Source organism: Vidua chalybeata, chromosome 6, assembly GCF_026979565.1.
Source record: "Vidua chalybeata isolate OUT-0048 chromosome 6, bVidCha1 merged haplotype, whole genome shotgun sequence".
Lineage (NCBI taxonomy): Eukaryota > Metazoa > Chordata > Aves > Passeriformes > Viduidae > Vidua > Vidua chalybeata.
This window is the reverse complement of record NC_071535.1, coordinates 31,696,426-31,723,760: the sequence shown is the minus strand read 5'-3', so window position 1 is coordinate 31,723,760 and position 27,335 is coordinate 31,696,426. Positions and strand designations below refer to the sequence as shown.

Sequence of the window (27,335 nt, the reverse complement as noted above, 5' to 3'; positions counted from 1 at the left end):
CTAAATGTAATGCAATACTTATCTGTTTGCATGCTGAGTGTTTTAATTATGCTCAGTTACAGTTTCTTAAATTACCTTTTTAAAAGTTTGTCAAGTAAAGATGTCCTAGGAGAGAATTAGCCTCTTGCTGAGTAGTGCTGGAGTAATGCAGATAACATCTTCAAACACCTATTTGGGTATGCAATTCTGGTTTTGTCACTGAAACTACAGGTCAAAAAGTGTACCCTTACACCTTAGTGTCCAATGCTTCTTTCTCCATCTGGATTAGGAATGTACAGTAGGAAAGGCCCAATAACTTTTAATAATTATCTAGTTATTTAAATAGTACTTTAATGCAATTATTTTCCATTTCCATTCAGCTGGGGATTATGAAAATATATACTTTGTTTTTTCATTATTTGCTTTTTTGAGTGACTCAATGTATGAATATATTTGTCGGATGGATTATGCGTATTGTGCTTTATGCCTTATCTCAGCCTTATTGTTAAGGAATCTCTGTCTTTTCTTCCAATCACACAGATGTCAAGTCTCAGAGGGGAGCACAAGACTCATGCTTCTGTGATTTGTGACATGGTCTCCTGCCACACTGCAGGCATCCTGCATAATGGCAGCAAAAGACTCCTGTCTCAGTACCCTTCTGTCAGCCCATGTGAAAGGGAGCTTGGGTAGAAGAGGAAAGATTTGCAGACAAGAAAGGCCTGGCCATCAAGAGCTGGGTGAGAGGCAGCAGGGCTGTGCAGAAGCACAGAGGAAGCCTCAGGCCTCTTGCAGCTGTGGTACCTGCAGGACAGCATGTCTGCAGGAGCAGATACAGATAGATGTCTGTATCATCAGTGAACAGGATTGCCCATTCCCACTGTTGTGCTTAATGCATACAACTTCTACATTTGATTCTGGTATACTTCAGAGAACTGTTTTTTGGGAAAGCCTGGCTTGTTGATTGCTACTTCAAAATAGAGACCAACATTAAAATTCAATGCTTGCAAAAATTCAATGCTTGCAAAAAAACACATCTATGCAGTTAAAATATCTCTTACAGAGACATGACCACTTGTGTGATGGGAAGAAACAGGAAGTTAAGCTGTGGTTTTGTTCATCGAGAAACTTTGAGTATCTTCAGAAAAGTCAGGCTTTGCTTCGGCTGGATATTTGAATGGAGCAGTGTTCCATGAAATCTACCCTCAGATGGAATAGCCTGTGTATGCAGAGGAAGCTTTCTTGTTCTTTACTTTGCTTTCTAGGAGATTTGTTTGACCTGCCTTTTGAGGAATAGCATATCTTCCCTCTCACCTGTCTTCTGCAATTTGAATTAATTTTTTGGGGGTAGCCATCAAGGACCATCTTTTCCCTTTCCCCTGCAGGAAGTGGGGAGTGGGAAGGTTATTGTCTGCAAAAATCATATTTGTTGCCTATGTGCAGCCAGCCAATAATCAACTATCAAAAATTTTCACTATTTGTACATATTAGCAAACTAGGGAATTAGTGTTCATTGGCTACAAGTTGCATAGTTCTCTTATTTATTAGTATTCTATCTTATGTTGGTTAATGATTCTCTCATTTTCCACGCTGATTGCTCCACATGCTCAGGCTTTCTCTTTTTTTCAGTTGGTGTGTTTCTTGTTCCAGTGGTCACAATCTCCCCCTGCTGGAATTGCCTTTTAGGCAGTTGGAGCTGATTTCAGCACAGTTGCTGGGTTGGGTTTATTGGTTTCTTCCTTACCTTGGGAGCTCTGCCAGGTGGTCTCTAAATTCTGCATTCTTTGTGTCCACTTTCAGTGGGCATCCTACTTCCCAAGCCTTGTTATCCTCCCGCTAGGTCTGAGATTGCTGAAGCATGTCCAGCTCTGTTCCTTAACAAGGCAATTCTACCAACAAATAATTTGTATTTCTAACTCATTTGGAGCTTGCTTGTTAGCTGCTCTCTGTTTCATGGATTAAGTCTCCCTTCTTGTTGATTAGGCTTGAAAGCATAAAAAATCAAACATCAAAGAACATCCTTTCTTAAAAAGATTTATATATAGTCCACATTTTGCAACTGTGTTGCAGTATCATGTTTAACAGCGAGACATAAAAATAATTAAATGTTAGAATGCAGAAGTTAACTGTTATCTGTGTGCTTTAGCTCTTTTAGCCTGACTGGTCCAGGATATGTAAAAAATCACCTTCTAGAAGCAAGTGGGATCTGGAAAACAGCTGCTTGCTTTTCAGTAGCTTTAGGAACAATGAGCAATGAGAGCAATTTCATGCACTTCATCAATCAGTGAGATTCTAGAAATATTTGAGACTATTTTGTGTATTAGTTGGGACAGTTAAGAGACAGTTCAGTGCCCTTTTTTTTCTTTTTTTTTTTAATAGCATTCATTGAGTGTATGGATAGATATTCATGCTTCAGAGACTTCCTTTTTTATCATCCACTTTCCTGTTATCTCAGTAAAAACTCCTGCAAAAAATGTCTTAAATGTATTAAATATGTCTTGAAAATTTTATGGCTGACAGCATTTTCTGCCTCAGAGAAAAGAAGTGCTGTTTGTTTAATGAATTAAAGATGACATTTACCTCCAACAGCCAAAGAGATGCTGCTATCTGTAGAAACACCTTGATTTACAGTCTTGGCTTTGAAACTGGTCCAAATGTGGATGGCTGAGTACAAAATGGACCCTCTATTATAAAACATTGTTTCTTTTCATCAGGTGGTCTACTTCTGAAAGTAAAAGAGATGATGAAGGTTCTGTTATTATATCAGAAAATAGTTGTGTAATTGTAATGAAGCTCATTATAAAAGTATGTTGAGCAAGTTGATTTAGACATTTTATTTCTTCTCTGTGTGTCCCAAATCACTGTAATCTTCTATGCAGACCATGCTGATAGCACAATTTCAAAATTTATTGAGCATTTTGAGGTAATCCACAGGATATACATTCAAAAATGTTAAATTATGTCTCAGTTAAAGAGTGGAAACTATATATGCGATTTGGAAGTCCTTTATTTGATGTTCTTGAAATAAGCAAGCACTTTCTTTGGTGAGACCAGTGCTCCAAAAAATGACATTGAAGTAATCAAATATAGAAGATTAGTCTCAGGTAAATCTTAATTTTGTGTTACTTATAGTGACTTTGAAATAATATTTCATGTAAATTTTATAGTTTATACTTTTATAATACTATAATCTTGTAGTGGATGTGAAGGCTGCTTCTCTAGTGAATAATGATGAATGATGATACTTATTGGTAGTAATGGGTATGATTATAATGGGTGGTATTTTATGAAAATATAATGGAATATAAAGAAGAAATGTATTGAAAGTTGAAAGTAAATGTAGAATTTAGAATTTATTCCTTGTCTTGAAGCTGTAGGATTTTTCTATTTTTTAAACAAATCAAGATTTTAATGAAGCTTTGTTTTATGGCTTTCAGTAAGAAAAACTTTAGTGGCAGAGTTTCAGGTGGCTTGCTGCTGGGAATTCTTTGAAAGAGATGTTGCCTAGATAGTGGTTTCTTTATTTTTTTATCATGTTCTTAAATAGAAGTTGTGGTGCCACTAGTGGAATCTACTTAAGGAAACCAGATTAAAAAAAAATCAGTTCATTTATTTGTTTATTTGTTAATAAAAATAAGAAATTAGATTATAGGAAACTGTAATATTTCTTCTGTAAGTATGAAAGGCACAATTCTTTTCTGGTGTAACTGATTGCATTTTAACAGCAGTAATGCCCATCTGCTTCTCAGGGTTTCTTGGCAACTTCAGTGCACTAGAAATTATAAATGCTTTAAATGATACTGCAAGTTGTATAATTTTGTTTTACTGAAGCCCTTATTGGAACACACTGTTCTAACAAAGTGTGACTAGATATAATATGTATTTATACTTTTTTTGTTGAGTTTGGCGTGGAATTTTTTCAACATTTATGATTAAATAAATCTCTTAGAAGCGCTGGCACTCAACACTGAAAAGTGAGCTGTTGTAGAATGCATGTATTATATTGTAAAATATTATTTCACTGGGGGTGTGTCGTTAAATATTGGATGGATTTATTTAATGTCCAGGTAGACACTTATGGTAATTCTGTTTATCCTGATGAAAAATCAGATGACAGAGGGTCTTTGCCATAATTATTCTGCTCTTCCCATTTTTGTTTTACTGATCCATAAATGTCATTTTGCTGGAAAACACAGGAAAACTGAGAGAGTTAAGACTGGAGAAAAATAGGAAAAGAAAATGGACACTTCAAACTTTAAAAAAAAAAAAAAAACCAAAACAAAACCAAACTACAGAAAATATGAATTTGGGAAAGAGATTACCTAGCAGTTTGTTAACACTTTACATGTGTGTTTGATACTTCTGATAAGGGTCAAAACAATTTGATGATTCTGATGTCATGAAGGAACCGAATAAGAGTCGGCTGTGGTAAAAAGAAGCAGAGTGGAAGCACACAAAGGATTTAGTGTAAGAGTAATTGAAGATGACATTATTTTCTAATTATCTCTGCTACAAGTTGTGTTGTAGGTTTTTGAATAAAAATGAGCTAAGCAATTGCCCTGCTGCTGAGCAGGGAGGAAAGTTGCTAACAGGTGAAAGCAGGAAAATGAAAGCTTTGAATATCTTCTTTTTTGCATAAATTCACACTAACTAGATCCTCTCTGACTGGGTTGCTAACATATTTTTAACAGCACTTGGAAGTGGGTTCTATTAGAGAATTCTGGAAATGTTATCAGTTTCAAATTTCCACATAGTTGAAGTAATATTAGGGAGGAGAGAGTATCCTTCCTCTGTTGTTTCACTTTGACTTAGGCAACTACTTGTCACAAGTCATGGAGGTGAGATACTGTGTGATTGACCATCAGTCTGAATAAGTACAACCATTCTTATTTTGTAAAGAAAAAATATTAAATAGGGGATCTAGCCTTGGTATGTTTGACTATCTCTATATGTTTTATGTTTAGACACCAGGAGGAATTTCTTTATGAAAAGAGTTGTTAAGCATTGGAACAGACTGCCCAGGGAGGTGGTGTTCAAGAAATGACTGGACATGGCACTGTGGTCTGGTTGACAAGGTGGTGATCAGTCAAAAGCTGGATTTGAGAATCTTGGAGGTCTTTTCCAACCTAGATGATTCTGTGATTCTGTGAAGCTATATGGATGTTACAGGTTCACACGATAATTCAGGTCATCAGAGTCTTGGGAAGGTCTCTAGTCCAGCCTTTTGAGCAAAGCAAGGTCAGCCAATGTTGTGCAGGGCTTTATGCAGTAGGAGTCTCAAAGGCTGGCATTGGCATAACCTGCTCCACTGCCTGACCCATGGTGAAAATGTTTTTCCTTATATCCAGTCTGAACCTCTCATTTCAATTTATTTCAGTTGTTTCTTGTCCTTAACCTCCATGCACACTGAGTACCCTGGCTCAATCATTTTGATGACCTCACCATAGGTACTGGCAGGCTGCTCTTAGGTCTCCCCAAAGCCATCTCCTGCACAGGCTGAACAAATCTCATTCCCTCAGCCTTTCCTCACAGGCAAGTGCTCCAGCACCCAGCCATCCTAGTGGCTCTGCTGAACTTGCTGCCATTCACTGGTGTCTGTTCTGGGGGCCCAAAGCAGTGCAGTATTTCCAGGTGTGATCTGAGCAGCTCTCAGGAGGCACTGCTGGCTCCTGAGCAGCTTGCTGTCTGGCAAGGTCCTTGCTGCAGCCTGGCTACATCTTCATGGTGTAGATGAAAGGTGACGTAGCATTTACATTGAAGTGAGATAGGGTTTAGATTAAACATGGAAAAAATAATACTTATGTGAGAACAGCCAAATATTTTGATTAAACTCACTAAAGACACTGAGGAGTCTCTGTCACTGAAGGTCTTCTACCACAAGCTAGAAAAACATCTTCCAGGAATGACATATGAGTAGGTGAGCCTGTTTGGGAAGGAAAAATGTCTAGATGTTCATGTGAGACCTCTTCAAGTTCTGTGATTTCACAATAGTCTGAACAGGATCAACAGATCCCAACATTTTCCTTCTAAATATTATTAACTGTTTGAATTAACATTGTGTGAAATAATTGCATTTATATGAATGAGCATAGCTCTACATACCATAAGCTGTAGAAGTGAAAACAGAGAAAAATATTTGAGGTTATGTGTCACCATTTCTCTTCTGTATTCTGTTTTAATCTGAATTATTAAAATTCAGTGCTCAAGCAAAGCTCAGTGATATCCTTTTATACTTCTCACAGTTAATGATACTGTTTCCATATTTTCCTTGATTATTGTTATATTTTTCTCAAAATGGTATTCTTTCCTTGTGGCACATAAAGTGTTACTGTATCACTAAAAGTTGAAAGAAGAAATGTCTGAGGCAACTGGCAATCCTATAAATGACCACTTGTATTTCTTCACTGTTTCTCTTCATGGTCTACTTTTTAAAGACTTATTTCAGACTCAGATTGGTTATACTGTCATTTTATTAAATCTTCTTTAAGTTAATAACCTGTAATGCAGTGAGCATGATTTAAATTGTATTCCTGATTGTGATAAAGAGTACAGGTATCATGGTGATCAAATAAAATCAAATTATATACTGGGCTTCTAGATGACTGTGTGATTACCATATTTTTAAATTTTTATTAGAAAGCTATAAATATAATTTATTGAAATTTTTATTAGGAATTAGGAGCAATACCTCTTGTCGGTTGTGTCCATTTAAGTGATAGATTTTAGATTTAGCGCCTGTATTTGTATCAAAAATAGAATGTATTCTATGTAAAAATGAAAATTCATGGAGTTTGCCTCTGAAGAAGCAGAAATCTACCCTGAAAAGACACATGTCTCCAACCAAAACTCAAACCAAAAGACATGTGTCTTTTTGTGTGTATGTGTTCTGGTGCGTTTGGCAATTTCAGCTGTAGTGAGGACTGGGGTCACTACTGCTTCCACAGCTTGCTTGAAATACATGCGTTAATGGTTGTGCTTCAATAAATTCTAACTAAAAGGGGAACATAAGACTCAAAATGTATTTAATGCTTCATTACTTGCTCTACTCCCTTGAGTTTTCTTTAGAATGCTTTAGTTTGAAGAAACATTGATGGACATTGTTTCTGCTATACTGGTGTTCCCAAAAATACTTAAATATGACTATGTATGACAACCTTCCTATTTACCATTTGCATGTTTAAAAGGGACTAATGAATTAATAAAAAAATGGAATTTCTCCATTTGGGGATTTAATAAACCTGTGCACTGTGGACTAAGTCTCAAGAACTTCCAGATTAAAGATAAAACTCCCTAAGCAGATGTGTATATGTGAAGAACTGTCTTGGCATGAAAAATCATGTTGAACATATATACACAATGTATTTATGTTTGTCTAATGATATATATTTTCTTTTTCCTGAGTGTTCTGCTGATCATACAGAAAAAGTGAATAATTCACATGAAGTACTAACGTGGAATCTTATTAAAATACAAACCCAAACAAGTAGGAAGTAAGTTCCGGATGCATTCTCTATTTGTGCATCTATTCATTGCAGAATTTAGGCAGGTTGCTTATTTTGGTATGAATTAAAGGAATTAAGGCAGATATTGTCATGTGAGATTAATCCTATTAAAACCCAGACATTATCTGTGGTAGAGCGAACTGGAAAAATAAAAAAGAAAAGGTGCTTTGTGCAGTCTGATCCTCTGCTCTTGTAACTGCTATCTATAATTGTGTATAAGTGAGAGACTGTTAGGACTGTAAATATGCTTTTCCTTTCTGACACGTTTCCTGCCTGTTGCTTGGTTACCAGTACTTTGCCACATATACGTGGAAGGTATTAGCTCATTCTTCTGTCTTCACTCTTTGAGCTTTAGTGAGGAGATACATGATCAAAATTCATGATTTTATTTCTCTGCCTCTAGCTATTAAGGGTTAAATGACTTATCATCCTAGGAGATTTAGAAGTGGTTATGCATGATTTATTAATATCATATGGAAGTATAGGTCGTTCCACTATATATGTGTGAGTCTTTCAGAATAGTTTTGATTTTTTCTTTTGTTTTAGTTTTTTTTTCCTTTTTTTAGAAGGTAAGATTCTTTGCTAGTTGCTATGAAACAGCCAAATGACTTACCATAAACTGTCATCATGACCTTTCCCAATGATGGTAGTCATTGCCATTTTCCCTCTATCTTAACCACAGTATAATGTTAGTGTCAGGATCACTACAGAATGGCATACATATTTTAAGTATTTCAGTGGTGTTTGTCATCATGGTACTTGGTAGCTTTCAACAAAGTGGAATGAAGGGGTAAAGAATGCAGGTTAATATATGTTAAATTTGTTTAACTGCCTGATTTTAAAATTTCCCCGTGAATAGTCATGGAAGTAGGAAATGGAATTAAGAGATTGTCATTGAATAGATGTACACAAGAGTAGCCATATTCACTCTATCTTGTCTCTTCCTCTCAAAAAGAAAGGATTAATACTTGATTTGTAAATTGTGTACCTGAGTCAAACAGGCAAAAGTGGAAACAAGTTGAGAATATTCTTTAATGTCAGTTGAAGGTAGATTAATAGAATGATTGTGACTTGAGCAGTCCAGAGTTTTTGAATGAGTCTTCAATGCACTGCATTGGGTCTTCTTAAAATATTTTTTTTCTCTACATATGAATTTTGGTAGCCATTTTATAATTTCAACGATGTTAACTGATACTTGTTACAAATGTGCCATTTTACAGTAATTTCTGAAGCAAGTATGTCTTGGGCTATCAGGTGTTGGAAGAGTAATGCCATAGTGGCATTTTCTCAAACATGTTCATTAATGGAAAATTTTTTTGGGTAAGATTTAACCTTATCTATTTAACTTTTTAGAGTATAAAAAAAAGACAATGTCAGCATGATGTTAGCGCTGAAAACTCTAATGTATATTAATGTATACATTAAAGTTTAAAATGCTTCTTGGTGAGGTAGTTGCTTTAATGAAGTTCCTTCTCTCCTTTCTGCAAGATTAGGTGTATAAAACATAAAACTGTGTCTAAATCTGATAACTTCTTTAAGAGCTACCATCATTCTGATTTTTGGCATATCGCAGCTGCTTTACTAAAGAGAAAAAGCCTCTTACACTTGAACATAAATATCAGTCTTTACTTTTTAATGTATTCCAATTATCTCTCTGCTTCAGTAAATCTGGTTAAACTCTACATTCTTAAGGTGACACCAGTAGTAAAACCGTGGGCTTCTGCTGCTTGTCACCCCAATGGGAGAAGAAGCAACAGGGAAGCATCTCCTTCCCTGTTTTTTGGAGGGAGCATGGACTACTTAAAAAATGTGCCTAAAAGCCTGTGTAACTTTTAATCTCAAAACCTGAATAATCTTTCATTATTCTTTTCGAATCCTTTCCATTCATAAAGTAGTTTGCTAATAAAAAGTCAAATAGTGTAAACTTTCTAGAAAAATTGCAAGTATTTCCTCTTATATCACTCTAAGTAGCCATTAGGGAATGAGATTGTATCTTCATTAATGGAACTGGAAGCAGATATTGATTTGAAGCTTTATGGCTATCTATGCAAGTATTGACATCTGCTGTTCTTTAACTGCTGTTGTTTATTCAATTACAAACAAAATGACTGCTTGCTACTAATCCTATGTCAATATACTATTATTATCATACTAAATTTTGAAGGGGTTTTGCTTCAGAAAATGGTGCATATTTTCTAAAAGAACAAACAACCCTATCTAATAAAAGCAATAAGATAAAAACCCCTCAGAAATAGTAGCTTAAGATGAAATAAAAGCAGTAAGATAAAGATCCCTTGGAAATAGTAGCTCGAGTTGAATTTAGCTTTTATTTAGTTCCTTATTGTGCAGTTCTTAGAGGTCCCAAAATGCTGTCTCCAGTGGTTTTCAACAGTGAAAGGCAGAATGTGGCTTTAAAAAAATGCCAAGTCAGCAGAGTAAGAGCAGTTGGCCTGAAGGCAGGGGAGAAGCTGATGTGAACATAAAGGTGTCTTTCTTTCCTCCAGTTCCTCAGTTTAGTTTCAATATTCTGATTTGTGTTCAGGTAAACACTTGACTGAAATTTTGATCTTAATGGAATTGGAGAAATAAGAAGTTCATGTTGTAGTTTTGATATTAATTTTTAATGCTAGCTTTATCTTGAGGTTTTTGAACACATTTACATGGCTGATCATATTTATGAGTGACTGTATCCTAAAGACACAGATAGAACAAGCCTTTTCTATGCTAATATGTTATTTTAAAAATGTTTCCTGGTGAATGTGTATTACCCAAACTTGGTATTTTGTATGTATCTAACTGAGCATCAGTGAAATTCACTGATAATAGATTTAATTTTTTACTGCTAACATGGTCTATATATCAGAGGCTCATTTTAAAGACTAAGGTAGAGAGATTTAAGCTTAAACACTCCCTTCTCCAGCCATGAACCTCAATGTTAATGATGGTAATAGCAGAAAGAATCAGTGCTATTTCCTCCATCCCTTTTACAAGCTGAAGAAAAAAATCCATGTCACTAATTTGTTTATATAATACATTTTACAAACTAGTTTATTAGATGAGGTAGTACAAATAATTCTTTAAATATCATAGATTACAGGATAGATTCTGCCACCTTTATTCATAGTAAGTTATGCCCTGTTTTGCAAGCCTTTCTTTGTTTTTTGTAAGGCCCCTGTAAGGGTAAAATTCCACTGAAGTAGAGTCTGTTTTTTTACCTTGATTCATTTCTATAGTTTTAAATTCATTGTACTTTTTTCTGCTCTCTCATCTAAGTAACTGCACATAATTAATGAAAGTATGATTTTTTCTGAGTTTGTCTTTCAGCTTGTTTCCATTCTGTCTTTTTCCCTGAACTCTGTTTCTTCATTTGGATGTTGAGGAATAGATTACGTATGTCAAAAAGCCTTGATAGTAAAAGTATCTGAAACAGGTAAAAGAGTTATTAGCCAGTCAGGTATGAACTGTAAATCAGTCACGTAGAGCAATAATAGCACATTTTCTAGCTCTCTCACCATATTTTATTCATTATTTATTTTATAAAAGCATCCGTATTCTTCACAGTAGGATTCATTGGAAGGTAAATTCCTTTTTCTGAAGACCTTATAAACCAGGCACTCAGAAATGTAATATACTAAATTTCCTACCAACCTCAGCTTGTAACTAGGAAACAAAATGTATAAAAACTAAAGTAGAAAGTAAATGGGAATTAAGGTGTTATTTCTCTGTGATTTAAATTAAAAATTGGTGAAGGCTATATAGCCTTCTGTCTTTCATATCTTAATGATTCCAATTTGGAAATTTATTAACATGAATCAGGGTAAGACTGTAGTCAGTCCTAGATCTGGCAGTGATAACAAAATTTTTTAATAGTTCTATATGACATAATACCCTGGAAACAAACAAATCTTTTCTGAAAGTTCTTCTTAAAAATAGTTTTTCCCAGGGGCAAGGAAACTACTAAGTTTATTTTCCTTACAGGTTGTTTACATGTATACTTCTCTTGACAGTAGTCACTCTATATTACTACTGTTTTATACTTACAGATTTGCTGATTGCTCTGCTGGTTGCTGCATTTTTTTGAATGAATAAGAGGATGTGTTTTAATTTATTCCTTTGATAAACATATTCAAGGGCTCATCTTTACCTGGTGAGTTTGGGTCACAAAATGTGGACCTTTGTATGTTCAAAAGCTTCACCTGCTGTTATATTAAATTAGAATTTGTTACATAGATCAAAAATTATGGGTAGATAGACAAATGGTATATCTCATAAACTATATTTCATTAAGAATTAGTCTTGTAAGTAAATAAATAAATATATCTCAAAATGTTTTTAAAATGCATTTTCTAGTAGGCTTATTGTTACATTTTTGTGTGATCAGTTATCATTTGATAGTTAGCTATCTTTCTGATTTAGCCATTACATCATTCAGGAAAACAGAAGCACTTGGTTCCTTTTGCTAATGGTTGTCCCACTCAAGTGCTGATTGACGGCTTTTCAATTCAGATATAAGTAACTGTGGATTTTTTTTTTAATTTTGATGTTGATGTATTTATGCATATATTGATGCATGGAGTCTTGGTGAGTGTAAGCTACATGTCGTTGGGAGACAAAGGAATGCACCAATGTCAGTGCAGAGGAAACAACAGAATTATTCCTGTAGGTTGAAACTGAAGAGAGTTATTCCAGGCTGAGTACAATCTTGATAATTTGTGTTTGAAAATGCATTTAGTACAACAGGGAATCACTCAAGAAATTCATGTCACTGTAGCAAAAGGGAAATGTGCTCTCTAGGATTTATGAAGAGAGAAAAATCTGAAAAGCTGAAATACAAGGTTTACTTAGAAGTGGGCAGCACATTTTCACTCTTCTTTAGTGATGAAACAAGTTTGTAATATCTATCCCTTATTGGAGGAAATGAACTTTACATCCTTGTTTTGCATTTTTCATAAATTTGACCTCAGAGATGATTGCTCACTTCTACCCTTTGTTTTGTATGAATTAAAATTTAAAATTAAACTAGTGCTTTATAGCCAGTTGTGATTGATTCCTTTGAAGAGAGAGACTCAGTCTCTCTGGAGGTTTTGTTTCAGATATCAGTCATTGAACACCTGTTCACTTATTGAAATGATGTCCTTGAAGTCCTCATTGTGGTCAGTGAGGTCAGTGGACCTTTAGACACAAAACACACTAGAAAGGGGTACAATACAGAAAGATTGCTGTCCTTAGCAAATATTTTTTAAAGCTTCTGGTATTTGTAGAGCTAGAAGGCCTTGTAACATAGACTTTATTAGGGAGGCTTTTTAAGTATTAGGGCAAGACTGCTGTATAACAGCACAAGCACTTAACAGGACTTTTGAGTTATAAATAGCTTTATCCATGCATAGCCATGTCACTTCTGCAGAAACATAGATGCTATTATGCAATTTAACTTAGCTGCTAAAAAACCATAGTATTTTAATAAGGATTTTCCAGATGTAGATTTGTACTATAGAAGTGGAATACTTCAGGGTGAAGTGTTTTGAGAATATGTCTTCATTTTAGAATAAGTGTTTGTGCCAGCCTACATATAGATAGTTAGAGCTGTTTAATAATTGCCTTCTTCCATGAGCCTTCTTGGCACTAAAAACAGCGTGGTTAACCCTCATTAAAAAAAATAGATTAATTTCTTATTAAAATGAAAGACCTTTTTTAATCATTCAGCTTCATGCTATTTAGAAAAATGTTCAGTTATTAAAAGGCTGCTGAAATTTAATGGACTAGGAAGACACTGTACTTCACTAAATTATATGAAGTGCCATGGTTTCTTTTGATACAAAAATGATTCACCTTGTATTTCTCAAAGTATCTAAGCTTTCATCTTATTTCTGGATATCAATTTAAATCTTAAATTTATCCATAAGCTTTGAAAGTAAAAACACTTTTTCTGTGAAGTGTTCATAAAAATAATGCTGAGTACTTTCATGAGTCTAAGTCTTGCAACTTCACAAACAATGCTTCTTGTGAAGTACTAGTGCACTGTACTTCCTTATTTATAAAAAGTAGGAAACATAAACTGTAGAGATCTCAATAAAGCAAAATGAGTAAAAGGCAGGTGTTAGAGATGGTTACGCCTGCGCATGTGTTGTTGCTCACATTCATATTCCAAGAGGTCCAAGTGTGAGCCAGTTGCATTCCATAAGCCATGTGAGCAAATAAAATATGTGGAGCCCCATGATGAGTCTAAGTGGCATTATTGCTTTGCTATTATATTTTTGTCAGTGCACTGCTTCACCTTAATTTTGACTATAGTTACTGAATCTTGGTTGTTTATTTTAATCTAAGGTGTAAATCGGAAAAAATAGAAGTTACTTTAAGAAAAGCCAAATTAAATGGTAGTTTGGTCATGAGTTTTACTTATGTGGTTTCAGTTTAAGGTTAACCTGCTTTTTCATTCTATGGACAGGGTTTGTATGATCACACAATACTTACTGCAGATATGTATAGAAAAGGGTCTCTGAGCTGTCTGATTTTCATGCTCTGGATGCAGATTTGCTGGTGTTTTAGTTTGGGTAAAGAAATGAGGTATTGAAGAGAACCTCACAATCATTCCAAATTACTGTGATTTGGTTCATACTATGGTCATTTGGTTAATACAGACTTTGTTTTAGAAATATTCCCCTATTCATAGAGAGCACTTCATAGTAAACTTTTCATGAAAACTTAGTTGTTTGAAAAGGTACTAAGTTTTTCTTTCCCCTGTGTTTAGTTTAACAAATAGAAACTATTTGTGAGAAAAGATGGTGTAGGCATGCTGTTCCTAAAATTGATATACTTCCTTTTAGGTTTCAGGATGTACTGATTTCAACAGGTTTGATGTGTTTACACATCTCAGGAAATCTGTGCTGTGTTTTAATTTTGCATGTGACATATCTGTAGGTATACAACTTCTGTTAGTTACTCAGTTGTTCTCTTATACAGAGACAGGATGTTTAGCTTCTTCAGATGCATCATTTAAAAAATAATTTCTGTGCAAGTTCCAGTCATTTTGATATGACCTTTACTGTATTTTGAAATGAAAAGCTAGGGAATTCTGCAACAATGCTGATTTTTGATAGGAGTTAACTTTTTTCAAGTTAGCAGTGGGGTAAGAAAGCTGTTAAGAGACAAGTTTAATTGGAAGGGGAAAAGCAGTTTTTGCAGAATAGAGAATTAACAAGCGAAACAAATTACAGACATTAGATTCCAGACGTTAGCTTTATTTCTGTATCATGTGTGTATATGCTGAAAGTTTTATGTGCATTTATCTGAAATTTTCCAGAAAAGCACTTACATGCAAATGCATTTTTTCATGGATGAAAAAGATTTTTTCTTTAAATTTAAGATTATCATTAGGAAGACCAAGAGAGAGGTTTGGGTGTTTTGTCTTTCTACAGAATAGATCTCTGTAGTAGCAGACTGATACCACAGCTATGTATCTATGTCTTTGTAAGAACCATGACTATGCAATCCTGGTTTGTAAAGAAATTCAGTGGCTCTACCCAAGGGGACTTTTCCCAAGAGTTCTGTTTGTAAAGACACGCTACATTTTCATTCTAAAAGGCATAAGTGTCCTTTAAACAAAACATATGCCATCGACAGAATTCACATCACAACATTTCTGTAACTAGAGCCAGATGAGTTGTTTTGGTTAAAATTACTGAGCTGGATTTTTCTTTTAATTGTATTGAATATGTTTAAAATAAATGTGGTCATCCATTTGATATTTTTGTTCAGATTACATAGGAAAAAAACCCCATTATTTACAGTTTGAATGTAGTAAAAATGGTTTGCGTAATGCTTTGCTAACGGAAATGGTGCATTTTCTTTAAGATCAGTAGCTATTGTTATTAAAGCTTTTTGTAACAGTGCTCTCCTTGCAATGTTTTTTAATTCCTTTTTCCTCCCATTCATCCTTGAACATAGATCAACATTTTCAAATTCCAGTCCATGGCTACTCTGACCCAATTTTGTCAGAAAAATATATTCTGAAATATTTATATCTATTTCACTGACTATTCATGAGTTAATGCTTTTCTCTCACACTGAGGAAAAAGTTTTAGAAAGAGAGAAGCGATTGCCAGTAGGGCTGCTCTTGTGTTATGCTGACCTCATCACGTGCAGGAGACCTGCAAGCTGATTTTTCATTTGTGCTTTGATGTTACAGCTTGAGCTTTGTAAATATTCTATCTGCTTTCTTAGGAAGAAATTGCCATCTGAATAATATGCTTAGTTTCAAAGCAAATGGGTTCTTAAATATTAGCAATTAATACTCTTTTTCAGACATTCTATTTCTAAGTAATTGAGCTTGTTGCAATTTTGTTTCTTCAGTTTTAGACACTCAATTGTAGGACCTCATGTAAGAGTCTGCTCCTGAATAGAGCTGGTGTTCTGCTTTATCCTAGTTTATAATTTCTCTTCACTGCTTCTGACAGCATTTATCCATTTTTTTTCCTGCTGTGCCAGCTTTCATGCTTCTTGGAATCTGCTTGCTAAAATGACAGAAAGTTTAATCGACAAACAAAAAAGCAATGCTTTTCTGATGGTTTAACAAAGTGAGTCAGCTCAGTAGGGATTCAGCATGAAGGAGGATTTGCAGCTGTACATCTGGGACCAGAGCAAGAGGAGGTGTGAGTGGGAGAGCTCCCAGAGGCAGCCCAAGGGAGAAGGTGGATGGTTACAGAGCTGGGGTGTGGAGGGAAGCCGGGAGGAGTGGGACACACATCGTTATGATGTGACTGAGCAGTAGGTTCTGTGCCAGAAGCTTGGTGCTTGCAAGTACCACCTGTGCGGCAGCCACTGTTGTACCAAGCACTGCTATTTACACACCACTTCTAGGTATGAAGGATGACAGCACAGATTAGTATAAAAAGCCTTTTGCCATAAACTTCACACACTAAATATTAATTATATGGGAAATTAACCAGTATTTTTTAGAATAGAAGTGTAGGATCATAGATATGACCACTACTTCCTAAAATGAAGTGGTCTAATTTTTTGCTGGTAGCCAGAAGTAAAAATTGCCTAAATATTTTGTATTGTCTGATTGCTTCCTTCATATTTTGCTAAACAAAATGTTTTTTTCCTTTTTATCTGCCTAAGAATGCTATCTAAAGGTAATAGCATGAGGAGCTGAGGGATAGAGATTGGTCAGAGAACAAATGTTTGGTAATTTATTTAGTTGTGGAAATGAAACTTCTGGACTGATTGAAATATGTTTTAGTTGAAGTATATCCTTGTACATTTTTGTGCACTTCCAAATGCAGTTGTGGAGAAACATCTTACTCATTTTAAAATAAGATACTTAAAAAGCGTTTTGATATTGTTTCTTAATTGCAATTTCTTAAACTCCTCTGTTTTCACTTGCAACTAGTGTGTTTATTTGGAATGTTATTCTTCTAATTCCAGATTTTCTTCTGTGTTTCTGTTTTATGTGTTCTTGACTGTCGGGTACTAGTTGTTTTTTAACCTTTATTGAAACTTCCATTTTATTACTGCAGCTAAGTAGGTATTTCAAAAGAGACCAAAAAATTATTAGTAATGGTTTTTTCATTTTTATATTAACTTCAATCAAATATTACAAAATATACTTGTATACTTGCAAAACAGGTGGAACAAATTACAGAGTTCTAATAAATAATTGGTAGTTTTACTTTTGTCATTAATTTGTGACTTTTTGCTTTATCAGTACTTCATAGATCTTTCATAATAGTTATATGTTAATTTTTTTTAATAATATCTGCCAATGAGTGTTGTAGGTTACAGCAGAAAAATGCACAGAAGAAACATGTTGTCAAGTAGAGTAATGAGCCCTTATTGATGGTAGATTTATGTACAAAGTATTTTTAAAATGAAAAAGCAGAGATAACAGCCTTTTTTTATCAGACTTAAAAAAATTGTATTTACTTTTTGTCTTGGATGATTTTCAGTATCTTATAAGAAATAACTAGAATATCTTGTAAAGTTTTCAGTACATAAAAAAGACCTTTATAGCTGCTCAGTGGGTCTAACCTTAGGAACTAAGCTCTAATGGCCCACAGGGAGAAGAAATCAAGTGTCATCAGCAAGGTTGGTTGTCATAATCTGAGACCATGAAATTCATATTTCTGTTCTCAAAATTAATCTTTGACTGTCACTTCAGTGACAAAAGTATGTGAACTAAATTCTCTGATCCCTCATCCATTTTTCATGTTCCTCTCCAAGGACTTAGTACCTTGAGATCAAAACTCCCATTTTAACAGATACACTAGTTCTCTGTTATGCCTAGATTTTAAATGAAAATTATAGCTTATACGTAGATGTCATATGCTTCAGGAATAGAAATAGATGCTGTTAAAACCTTAAATTTCATTGAGTTCTAGTTAACAATGTGAAGTATTTTTTTCAGTAAAGGTCACTACTATTGCTTTTTTCAGTAAAACACTAGGCACTAATGTTGCATTCACTGACTGATAGAATGAAAAATACATTGAGAGTTTTTACGTAACACACTGTTCTTTCTATTTCTGGGATTGTAAAATATCTAAACATGTATCAGTCTTATTTGAGCTCACAATAGAACAAAGCATTAGCTACTTTTATTTAAGTCTAAATTATTGATTTTGCTGCACAAAACAGTGGTATTTCTTGCTCTCATGTAACTACAAAGTGTTAAAGTACCTGTCCAGAGAAGCAATTTTAAAATTTATCAGTATACAATTATCTGATGAACCTTTACTACAGGGATATTCATTATCAGATTTTTGAGGCTGCATTCTCTATGTGTTTAAAACCTACAAAGAGTCCTAGGAAGGTCAGCTGACACAGTGTTCCCCAAGTTGCACACTTTTGGACTGTAAGTTTGATCTTGACTGTAGCTGCTCTTCATAATCCTTTACTCATAAGAAAAGTGGACTCTATTACTCATAGAGAACCCCAATGAAGATCAGAGGAGTAAACAAGCCACAAAATGCACATACATTCCTAGCTGTTCTTTCCCTAATCTCATGGATGTGTCGCATTGAAAAGTTATTCAAAGAGAAAATAAGCCCTTAGCATTGCAGCAGGCATGGGATTTGTATCTTCTTATCTCAGATGAGGAGACTGCTACTTCCTGCTTTCAAAGAAAGGAGGTGAATTCAACTGAGGGAATTGAATTCTTTCATCTGCTGTGTTGTATTCACATTGGTCACTGTATTATTTCCATTATCAGATTAAAAGCAATACAAGAGGTACCCACTTTTGTAAGTGCTGCTCTAGCCAACAAAAAGCTTTTGAGCTCTTCACTTGGACTATGTTACAATACATTAGGCAGCTGTATAGGGTGCTGCTTTTACCTTTCAATGTGTTATCTTTCAGCAGTGAGAACATTCAGGAAAACACTGTAGTGGTCCATGTGTGTTCTGCCAGGCTGTGCAGTTGTTCATATATGAAGATGTCTGGCTTATGAAAGACACTTCTTGTGAGCAAACTCACAGAGTGCTGAATGCTCGTTAGTCTGGTACAAGGATCTCAAAGGTAGCAAAGGAAAATACTATGTAGATAAAGAGGACTTCCTTTGTTTTTCCTTTGTGTAGCCTCCTACAAAGACCTTTTGACTATGTCTGCCCTGTAAAACTTATGGCCACGGTTCTGGGCTCACAGAAGCATGAATAAATGCACTGTTAATGGATGCCAGACTGCACTGTGAAATCAAGTTTGCAGTTTCCAGTATGAACTTGGCCACCTTTAAGGGCGTGTGACCTCTTACAGACATGTAGCACCTCATGCAATAGCTTTTTTCATTATTTATTTATAGACATGGAAGAAGCAAAATGAATCTACTGTCTGGATAAGTGCATTGTAGAGAAACTGTATAGAAGGCTTTTTTGAGAAAGCAACACTTTCCAGAATTTTGGAAGATAAGCTTAGTATGGAGTCATGTTTTTATGATCAAATCAGGTGATACATGGTTTTCTACCTTGAGCTGTTAATGTCAAGTAAACTAATAATTAATTATAACTTAAAGTTGGCCTAGCAATATTGTCTTTCGTAGTTATTTGAAACATGTACAATCTATATGCTTGATTCTCAGGACATACCTGATGACAGAAGCTTGAGGAAGCAATTTGATACACTATAACCAATAAAATCTTACTCAATCTGAGTGAGAAACATTTTATTACGCCTACTAAATTCAACTTCTCTAATTATAGAGAAATCATACAAGAAGATTAAAAGATTACATACATTCAGATTAAAAGATTTAAATACATTACATACATTCAGATTAAAAGATTTAAATAATAATTTAATCAGGGTCACGTTTCTCTTTGTACTTAACATTATCAAATACATTAGATTATGCTTTCTCTATGTAGTCAGTGAACTAGCATGAGTGTATCTAGCATGTATGTATAGTTCTCTCCAGCTGACATTCACATTTTCATGTTCATTTACAGCAGTGTAGTACAGATATAACATTTCTCATTATACCAAAGTGATGAGAGGCTCTTTCCTAAAGACATCTCATTCATCTGGTAACCATATTCACTTCTACGTCTTTTCATCAAAGATACTTCCCTTATATCACTGAAGCAATAAATTCTTTCTTAAACGCACATTTACTGAACCTGGTATTACTGAATTCAATTGCTGGAGCTAATTGACCTATTGAACTGTACTTTAGTTTTCTTCCATATATTCTGTGATAATTAAAAATAGATTTGCCATTTTTATTCAGAACAAAAAATTCAGAGCAAGTTCCTTGATTATTTGTTTTGGGGTACTGTACACCACCACCACTTCCAACAGCTCCAGGGATTCCCTCTGCTCAGCCCAGAGGCCCTGGGGTCTCTCCAGCTCAGGCCAGTGGATGTGGCTGTTGCTTTCCCATTTGCAGGTTCAAGCAATAGTGAGGATATGTCTGACTTTACACTAGTCTGGTGATTTCTATCTTATTTTTATTATCCTACTTAGAAAATCTCTCAGTGAAATGCAGACATGATAAACACAAAGATTGCTCATGAATTCAGTAGGTGGCATTTTCCAAAGTTTCCTAGTGTGCATTTTGACAATCATAGAAAGAGAGCTTGTTTCTAAGATGATCAATTGCCAAGCAGTTTTTTATTCTTCTGAACTTAATAAATTCAAGTAAGGATGATAATAATTTTCAAAAGTATATTTTAAATGAGAGTAATTTTCAGCCTCTATTGTCTTTACTTTTTATAGAACCAGAGAGATGCATGGCTTTGCAGTAGTTAAGGGTGTTTTTTGGTATGTTTGCTTTTCTTCACCTTTTTTTGGTTTAGGTTCAGTACTCGTAAATTACTAACCATGGCTGTTGTGCTACTATACAGTGTGATAAAAAAAAAAAAAAAAAAAAAAAAAAGAGTTGATCACTAAGTACAATAGTATGACAACCCATTGTACCATACTTCCTCCTGACATTAGTCCAGAATATTTCCCCACCACAATCTTTGTGAGCATAGGAGGAGTTAAGTTTTAGTTTCAAATATATCTAGAAATATGTGACCTTTCCAAATTCTGTTTTTTTCTCTTATCCCTCCAATGGTTGCTAATTCTTAATTCTGAGTCATCCATCAAAACCAGCCTTGCAGTATGTCTAATTTCTTCAGTGACTCATCATGGATTCGATGTAAGGTAAGGAAGCTGCAGCCAGCAGGTTAGAACAGCTCACCTCTCAAAACCAAAGATGAATAAAATACAAGTGAGCTTTGACAATTCAATTATATTTTTAATTGGATTTTCAGAGAACCCTTGAAACCCCCATATGTAATATGAAATTTAATTACTGCAGTAGTTAAACTGACTTGAATGGACTTAAGTTTTTTACTTACATATCTTTGGTTGATTTTTTTTCCCCCTGTGTGGTGTGGAATCCAGTGGTGGCACTACACAGTCTCATGTTGTTTTCATCACCTTTTTCAGAGTCCCAGGGAGGTAGTCCATAGGATCCATGGCTGAAAATCCTGAATATGAAGTTCTCTGAGTAAGAAATTAGGAATGGATAAACCTGTGTTTAGTTGAATTGAAACTCAGCCTTGAAATTTCTTTAATTTCTTTTTTGTTTTCTTAAGTTTAAGTTTCGCTTTTATATGTATCGTTTGATTGACATATTATTCTTGTCTTCATATTGTTGCTTTTTTGTTAATGAATTTAACTTCTCCATTCTGAATATTTTCTAGTCAGTGTGACAAAGTACTCTCCCCTGAGAGGGCTCAGATACCTTACTGCAGTTTCCTGTTGTATTCTCAAACTTAAGAACCTGTAGATGTTTATCTAGGAAATACTCATTTCATTGTCACTTCTGAGTCTTTGAAAACACATACAAAAATGTATTGTGGAAGGATAATAGACATCAGGGAACTACTTCTCCTATAAATCTCTTCATGGTATTACTGGACAATTATTTTGTTCCTGTGAGTAATTTGAATCCTGTCCCTTGAAAATTGAAAGGTACTCAATGGGAATGATTTTGTGGTTTGAAGTTTATTTATTTATTATGGTTATCAATTATGGTTTATCAATTTATTTATTCACTTCTGAAAGAATTAAAAACCTAGCTTTGCTGTTTAAACTCAATTTTGAAAAACTTAGATCCAGTAGTAGAACACCTGCATTTTGTATTTGCACTTAGCAGAGGCAAGATGTGTGATGTGAAAAAGGCAAGTAAAAATTTGTTCCTCCCTTTGAGAACTGTGGATTGTTGTAGAGTGGAGCTGTTTTAAAGTTGAGTTCCATTGGTTTATTTTTTAGAATCTGAGTGGTTAATTAACTAGGCTGTCATTCATTCAAACCTTTCTTTTCTTCAGCAGTAGCCAAAACCTTCAAGTGATTTTGAAATGATAACTGAAGTATCAGGCTTTAGCAGGAACACATGTTTTTTGTGGTTGCAGGACTGGCAACAAATACTAGTGTTAGCATTTGTGTGATCTCAGATCCTAAGGTGCTTTAGAAAGAACTGTTTAAGCCTGTAAATAGGCTGCATTTGACAAATACGAGAACTGGCACTGTAGTACCATAGATAGATTTCTTGGTTACAGCAGAGAGAGGTTTTTTGCCTTCCGTCCTGTCCCAGTACATTCCTTCACAGTTAAGAAAATTGTTCCTGTTTTTGGGACCTTCAGAAGTGTTAACTGAAACCTGTGGATAAAACTTCCTCTGGACTATCTAAAGAGTTGAAGGCTGAACGTGATAGACTAAGAGTAGAGGCCTAAGTGACCTTGTTGTCATCCTAAAAATTTTATTGATTCTAATTATTTTCTAGGCTCTGAAGCTTAAAAGTAAAATGAGCACAGGTATTTTACAAATTTTAATTTTAAAGGTGCTGACCAAAAGCATAAGAGGTATTAAAATCCTGAATGTATGCTTAGAGAAAAGGTTATTTTTTTTCCTCTGTGGGAAAACACATGGACAGGAGCAGTATCTTGGTGGATGCTTTTTCTTATTCTGTGAAAACTATTATTTTTCCTTCTTGCGTATGTATCATTAAGATTTGTAGCTGCTAAATATCTTTTACTTATTCTAAGAACTTAAAATTGTCTGCTAATCCTTGCTCTCAGATTGCTAACTGAGCAAAATTAATGCACCCAATAAGGCAAGGCTGACTGAAAACATTAAAAGCGCCTGGGGGGAAGGAAAAAAAAAAAAGAAAACAAAAGAAAAAAGGGAAGCATTTTGAAACTCCTGTAAACAAAAGAAAAATGTTGTAACCTTTTGTTTTGAAATACATATTCAGAATTAAATCAAACGCTGAGAATAATGTGTGATAAATGTCATGTGTATTTCTGAGCACAGTGAAATAGCAATACAATTTGAAAAGGCAGAGCAGAGAATAGAGAATATTTTCTGCATGATTCACAGATCAGTTCCTGCTAAAGTAAAAAATTCATTGATTAGCACCTGCTTATTATGTGTCAAGTAGACTAGAGGGGCTTAAAATACCACAGTCATTATCAGAAATCTGGAAGAATAGATTTAAACAAGGTTAAAAGATAGAAGTAACCCCGTAGACAGGGCTAGAACAGAACAGAGTGGTGGATGAATGAATAGGCGGGGGAGGCCTTAGAATGACCTTAAAATAAATCATGATGTAAAGTCCTTGGGAGCCAGAGTTGTGCAAGCCATTTTTTTTAATTCTATAGAACTAGATCATAGAAAAAACAGTACAAATAAAAACAAGAGAAAGCAAATATGTCTAGTGAATAGCTGGGATACAGATGATTTTTCAATTTAGCCAACATTACCAGATATGTCACAGTCTTCTGTATCTTAAAACTTGAATTTTCATATTGCTATGATGCTATTTAATAGTATGTCGATAGTGTGATGGAAAATAAAATCTTCAAATTAATATTTCAAAATCAACATTAAAATGCACATTTCATTTTTCTGCTCTTCCAATACAGAAGATTATTAAATAAAAATCAATACTTTTACATTTTCAGACAGGCAAAACACTGTGTGTCAGTGGTAAATACATAGCCCAGATGGTATTTGTCATCCAGAAAACTGTAATTCTCCATTCTGCACCAGCAATTCTTGTTTCTTAATTTGTGGGAGCGCTGAAGGTCTTGTAACTTGCATACAAGGAGAACTTGCATAAGAAGGCTACAGGATTTGTTGCTAAGGGGCATTGTAAGCTTTGGAATGTAGAATGTTCAAGACAAAAGCACAAGAGCAGAGGTTAGCATGAGGAGTACTGGTGTTTTCAGTTGAGCTAACCCAATCTTTATTTACTTAGGATAAATCTGTTAGAAAATCCCTCAAGGTACCTAATGCAAAAGATGAGTAGAAGCTTGTATGTGGCTACAATTTACTTTTAACATGGCACAAAAAATTGTAGATAGTAAGTATTTTTTTTTCTTTTAATTTGCAGAAGAACTCTTAATTTCTTTTAATACAGGTTTTGAAACTTTGCATTGACCATTGCTTTGTAGCAATGGGAAAACTCCAGAAGGTAATCATAAAAAGCACATTTTGTAAATTTTGGACCAAGAATGTATTGGCTTTTTAAGTCTTTGATAAGGCAAATTCAGTATGCTGTTTGCTTGGTTTTTTTACCACAAGTGAAGATTTACCAATCTGCTGTTAATTTTAATTTGATGTTCTGAATTCTCTGATAAGTCAATCCACTACTGTCTTTGGAGGGGTATGAGTAACTTGCACACACAAAGAAATGCTTTCCAGGCTCTTGCACGCTTATAGAACTGGAGCTTTACAAGATCTACTATTTGCTAATTGTAAGCCTTGTAATTTTATTAACATTTCAGAGGAAAATCCTCCTGTTTTGTGAAGCTACTTTTCTTGTTTCATTAAAAAAAAAAATCTGGCAAGCTCATGTTGGTACTATGACTTCTAATATCTTGCAGAACCCCCCCATAAATGCAAGAAAGCCAAGCCTCATACTCACTGTATGAAACTGCTTGAATATTTTTAGGCCTGCACATTTGTGTATAATTTATGAATACTTTTGAAAGATAGTCTCATAGACAGAGCATAATGTACCACCTACATGAATAGTGAATTGTGCTTTAGGGAAGGATAGTACTAATTTGGATGTGATTATATTAAAAATAGTCAGAACAGCATCATAAAGAATATTTATTAATCATACTATTATATTCTTCATTGTAAATGTTCTGTCAAAGAATAAGGAGTCAAAACTGTAGCACTAAGAAGAATCTAGATTTTTTTACTGTTTTGAAATTCTAATAATGTGAGGGATGTCAAATTGCATGTGTATTTACCATTCAAGATTAAGACTGGCTTTAAATACTTAAACTGGAAGTTTGAATATTTAACTGTCAAATATATTGTAAACCTCTATGATTTGTCTGCTATAAAACTGGAGGGAAGAGGGATAGCGAAAGAGAAGTTTTCCAGTGTTTGTGTGGCATGTAAGGACTGCAGATATGAGATTTTTTTTTTCTCTAATTTTGTTAATTAGTGGTTATTATTGCAATTAAAAACTAGCAAGCTGGTTAAAATAAAGTGCTTATTAAGTTTGTTCATTTGTTTTCTCTAAGATTACTGTTGTGGGAGTTTGGGCGTTCTTCTTCTAAAAATACACTTTTTTGTGGGTGGAGGTACAATGTGGAATAAAGGGGACTTATTTTATTCCTGCATTTTCTGGACAAGTAAGCTGTGTAATGAATTTTGAAGTTTTCAGACCGAATATTCTGACAGCCTGCTTACAGAAAACAGTAGTAATCCTAGTGTAAATTTAGGCAATGCAACTAATCTTAGCTACCTAAGAGCAGTTTATATCTAACTGCATGACAGTTAGACATGAAGTTCTCTTAGACGGAAAAGTGCAAGAATAAATCTGATCCAATGATGTTCTCAGCTCCTGGATATCATACAGCAATGTGTTTGTGTGTACTGTTTACACAGGAGGTATAACGAACAATAATCTTAATAAAGAATAATTGGGAGGAACGTTTCTTAAATAGGACAAGGTAAAGAACCTAGGTCAGTGAGTGCCAGTCTGCAACTCAGCAAAAGCTATTGACATGCAGTTTCTGTTACTCTTTCTTTTATCTAGTATGGCATGAGGTATCTAAATAACAGTAGGACTTTTATTGTGGTTTTGAAACACATATTTTATTTAAACTTTGGATTTGGAAACACTGTAAAAATTGGTCTTCGTGTGTACTTTAGAAAAAATTAAAACCTCCCTAATGAAGGGCAGAAGTTTTGCTGCCCATTATGGGATATGTTTTTTAGCTACTCAAAATATCAAACCTTAGCAGGAAAGGATGATGAGTTATTTGCAAGCTGTACAGTCGAAAGTATCAATGAAGGGTGCTGTTTCAGCTTTAGCCTTACTTCAGTATAAAACTAAACTGTTCATCCGAGCTCTCATTCTGCTTTTAAAGTGGTTGTGTGAGCTTAGAGGTACTGTCTGCCCCGAGGTCTCAAGGTGGTAATTTTGCTTACTAGAATGCAGAGGAGTGCATCCCTCTCTGCTCTTCTCATCCTTCAGTGCCCATTCTCTGTGGCTGCCACACAGTGGTTCCTGTAAATAGGCAGGGCAAACCTGGGATCTCTTGGGATTACTGTCTTTCATTCTGATTGAATGTTGTTCCTCTTGGAGTCTTTTCTTCTCATGATGTCTCTCCTGACAAGCCAGAATATAAGAGCACCTTGTGCCAGCAAATGCAAATGGATTCCTCTTTTGAGTTCTGCAGTCAAACTGAGTTCTGCAGTTTGACGTTATGCAAATCTTTCTTTGTGGGTGGGAACCTTGCCATTTCTTCTTTTCTTCCAGTGTTGAATTTCAGCTTTGCTTCCTGATATGGACATGTGCTGGACTGACATTAGGTGCTTATATGGTGATGGAGAAAGCAGTGTCTTCACAAAGGGCCGGATCATTAGTTCCCTTAAACTGTCAGTCAGTGTGGATCACAAACTCTTCTGTTGAGCTACTTTTTCCCCTGTTGGATCTAGTCTTATCAAAATACATGAGCTCTCTCCCTTTTACCCAAAGGAGTTTCTGTCCCTACCCCTAGGAAAAATCACAAATTTCATTATCTTGTGTATTTGTGCAGTAATTAAGTTTCATTTTTATTATTAAGTTATGCAGCAATCTTTTCCTTTTTTTTTTCCCAGCCTACTTGAATGATACTGCTCAAAAAACAATATGCTCTGTGGATTTATAGACTTTGTCTAATATTGCAAGTTGGCTGCAGTGACATTTAAAAATCACTAAGTATGTTATAAATTAGTGGCATGAAAAAAATGACACTAGAAAATGTCATAAAGCATCAAGAAAAATGTAAATATTTAAGGTGACTAGCTTAAACTTAATGAAAAGTTTAAGCTTATCTATGGGGAAATCAGTAACTGTAACCTTAA

At 34.7% G+C, this 27,335-nt stretch overlaps 1 protein-coding gene across 5 annotated transcripts in view; it reads left to right on the top strand.

Annotated features, from left to right (window-relative positions):
• The window catches only part of AVEN (apoptosis and caspase activation inhibitor), an 82,552-nt gene that overhangs the window by 39,572 nt on the left and 15,645 nt on the right, over positions 1 to 27,335 (top strand). The window contains exon 1 of one of the 5 annotated variants that reach the window (XM_053945147.1): positions 24,163 to 24,324. The exons of the other annotated variants lie outside the window; for them this stretch is intronic. Within the exon in view, the coding sequence (XP_053801122.1) occupies positions 24,279 to 24,324 (46 nt within the window). The 5' untranslated portion in view covers positions 24,163 to 24,278. Of the gene's footprint in view, positions 1 to 24,162; positions 24,325 to 27,335 lie in introns of those variants that run through there. 5 annotated transcript variants of the gene reach the window in all.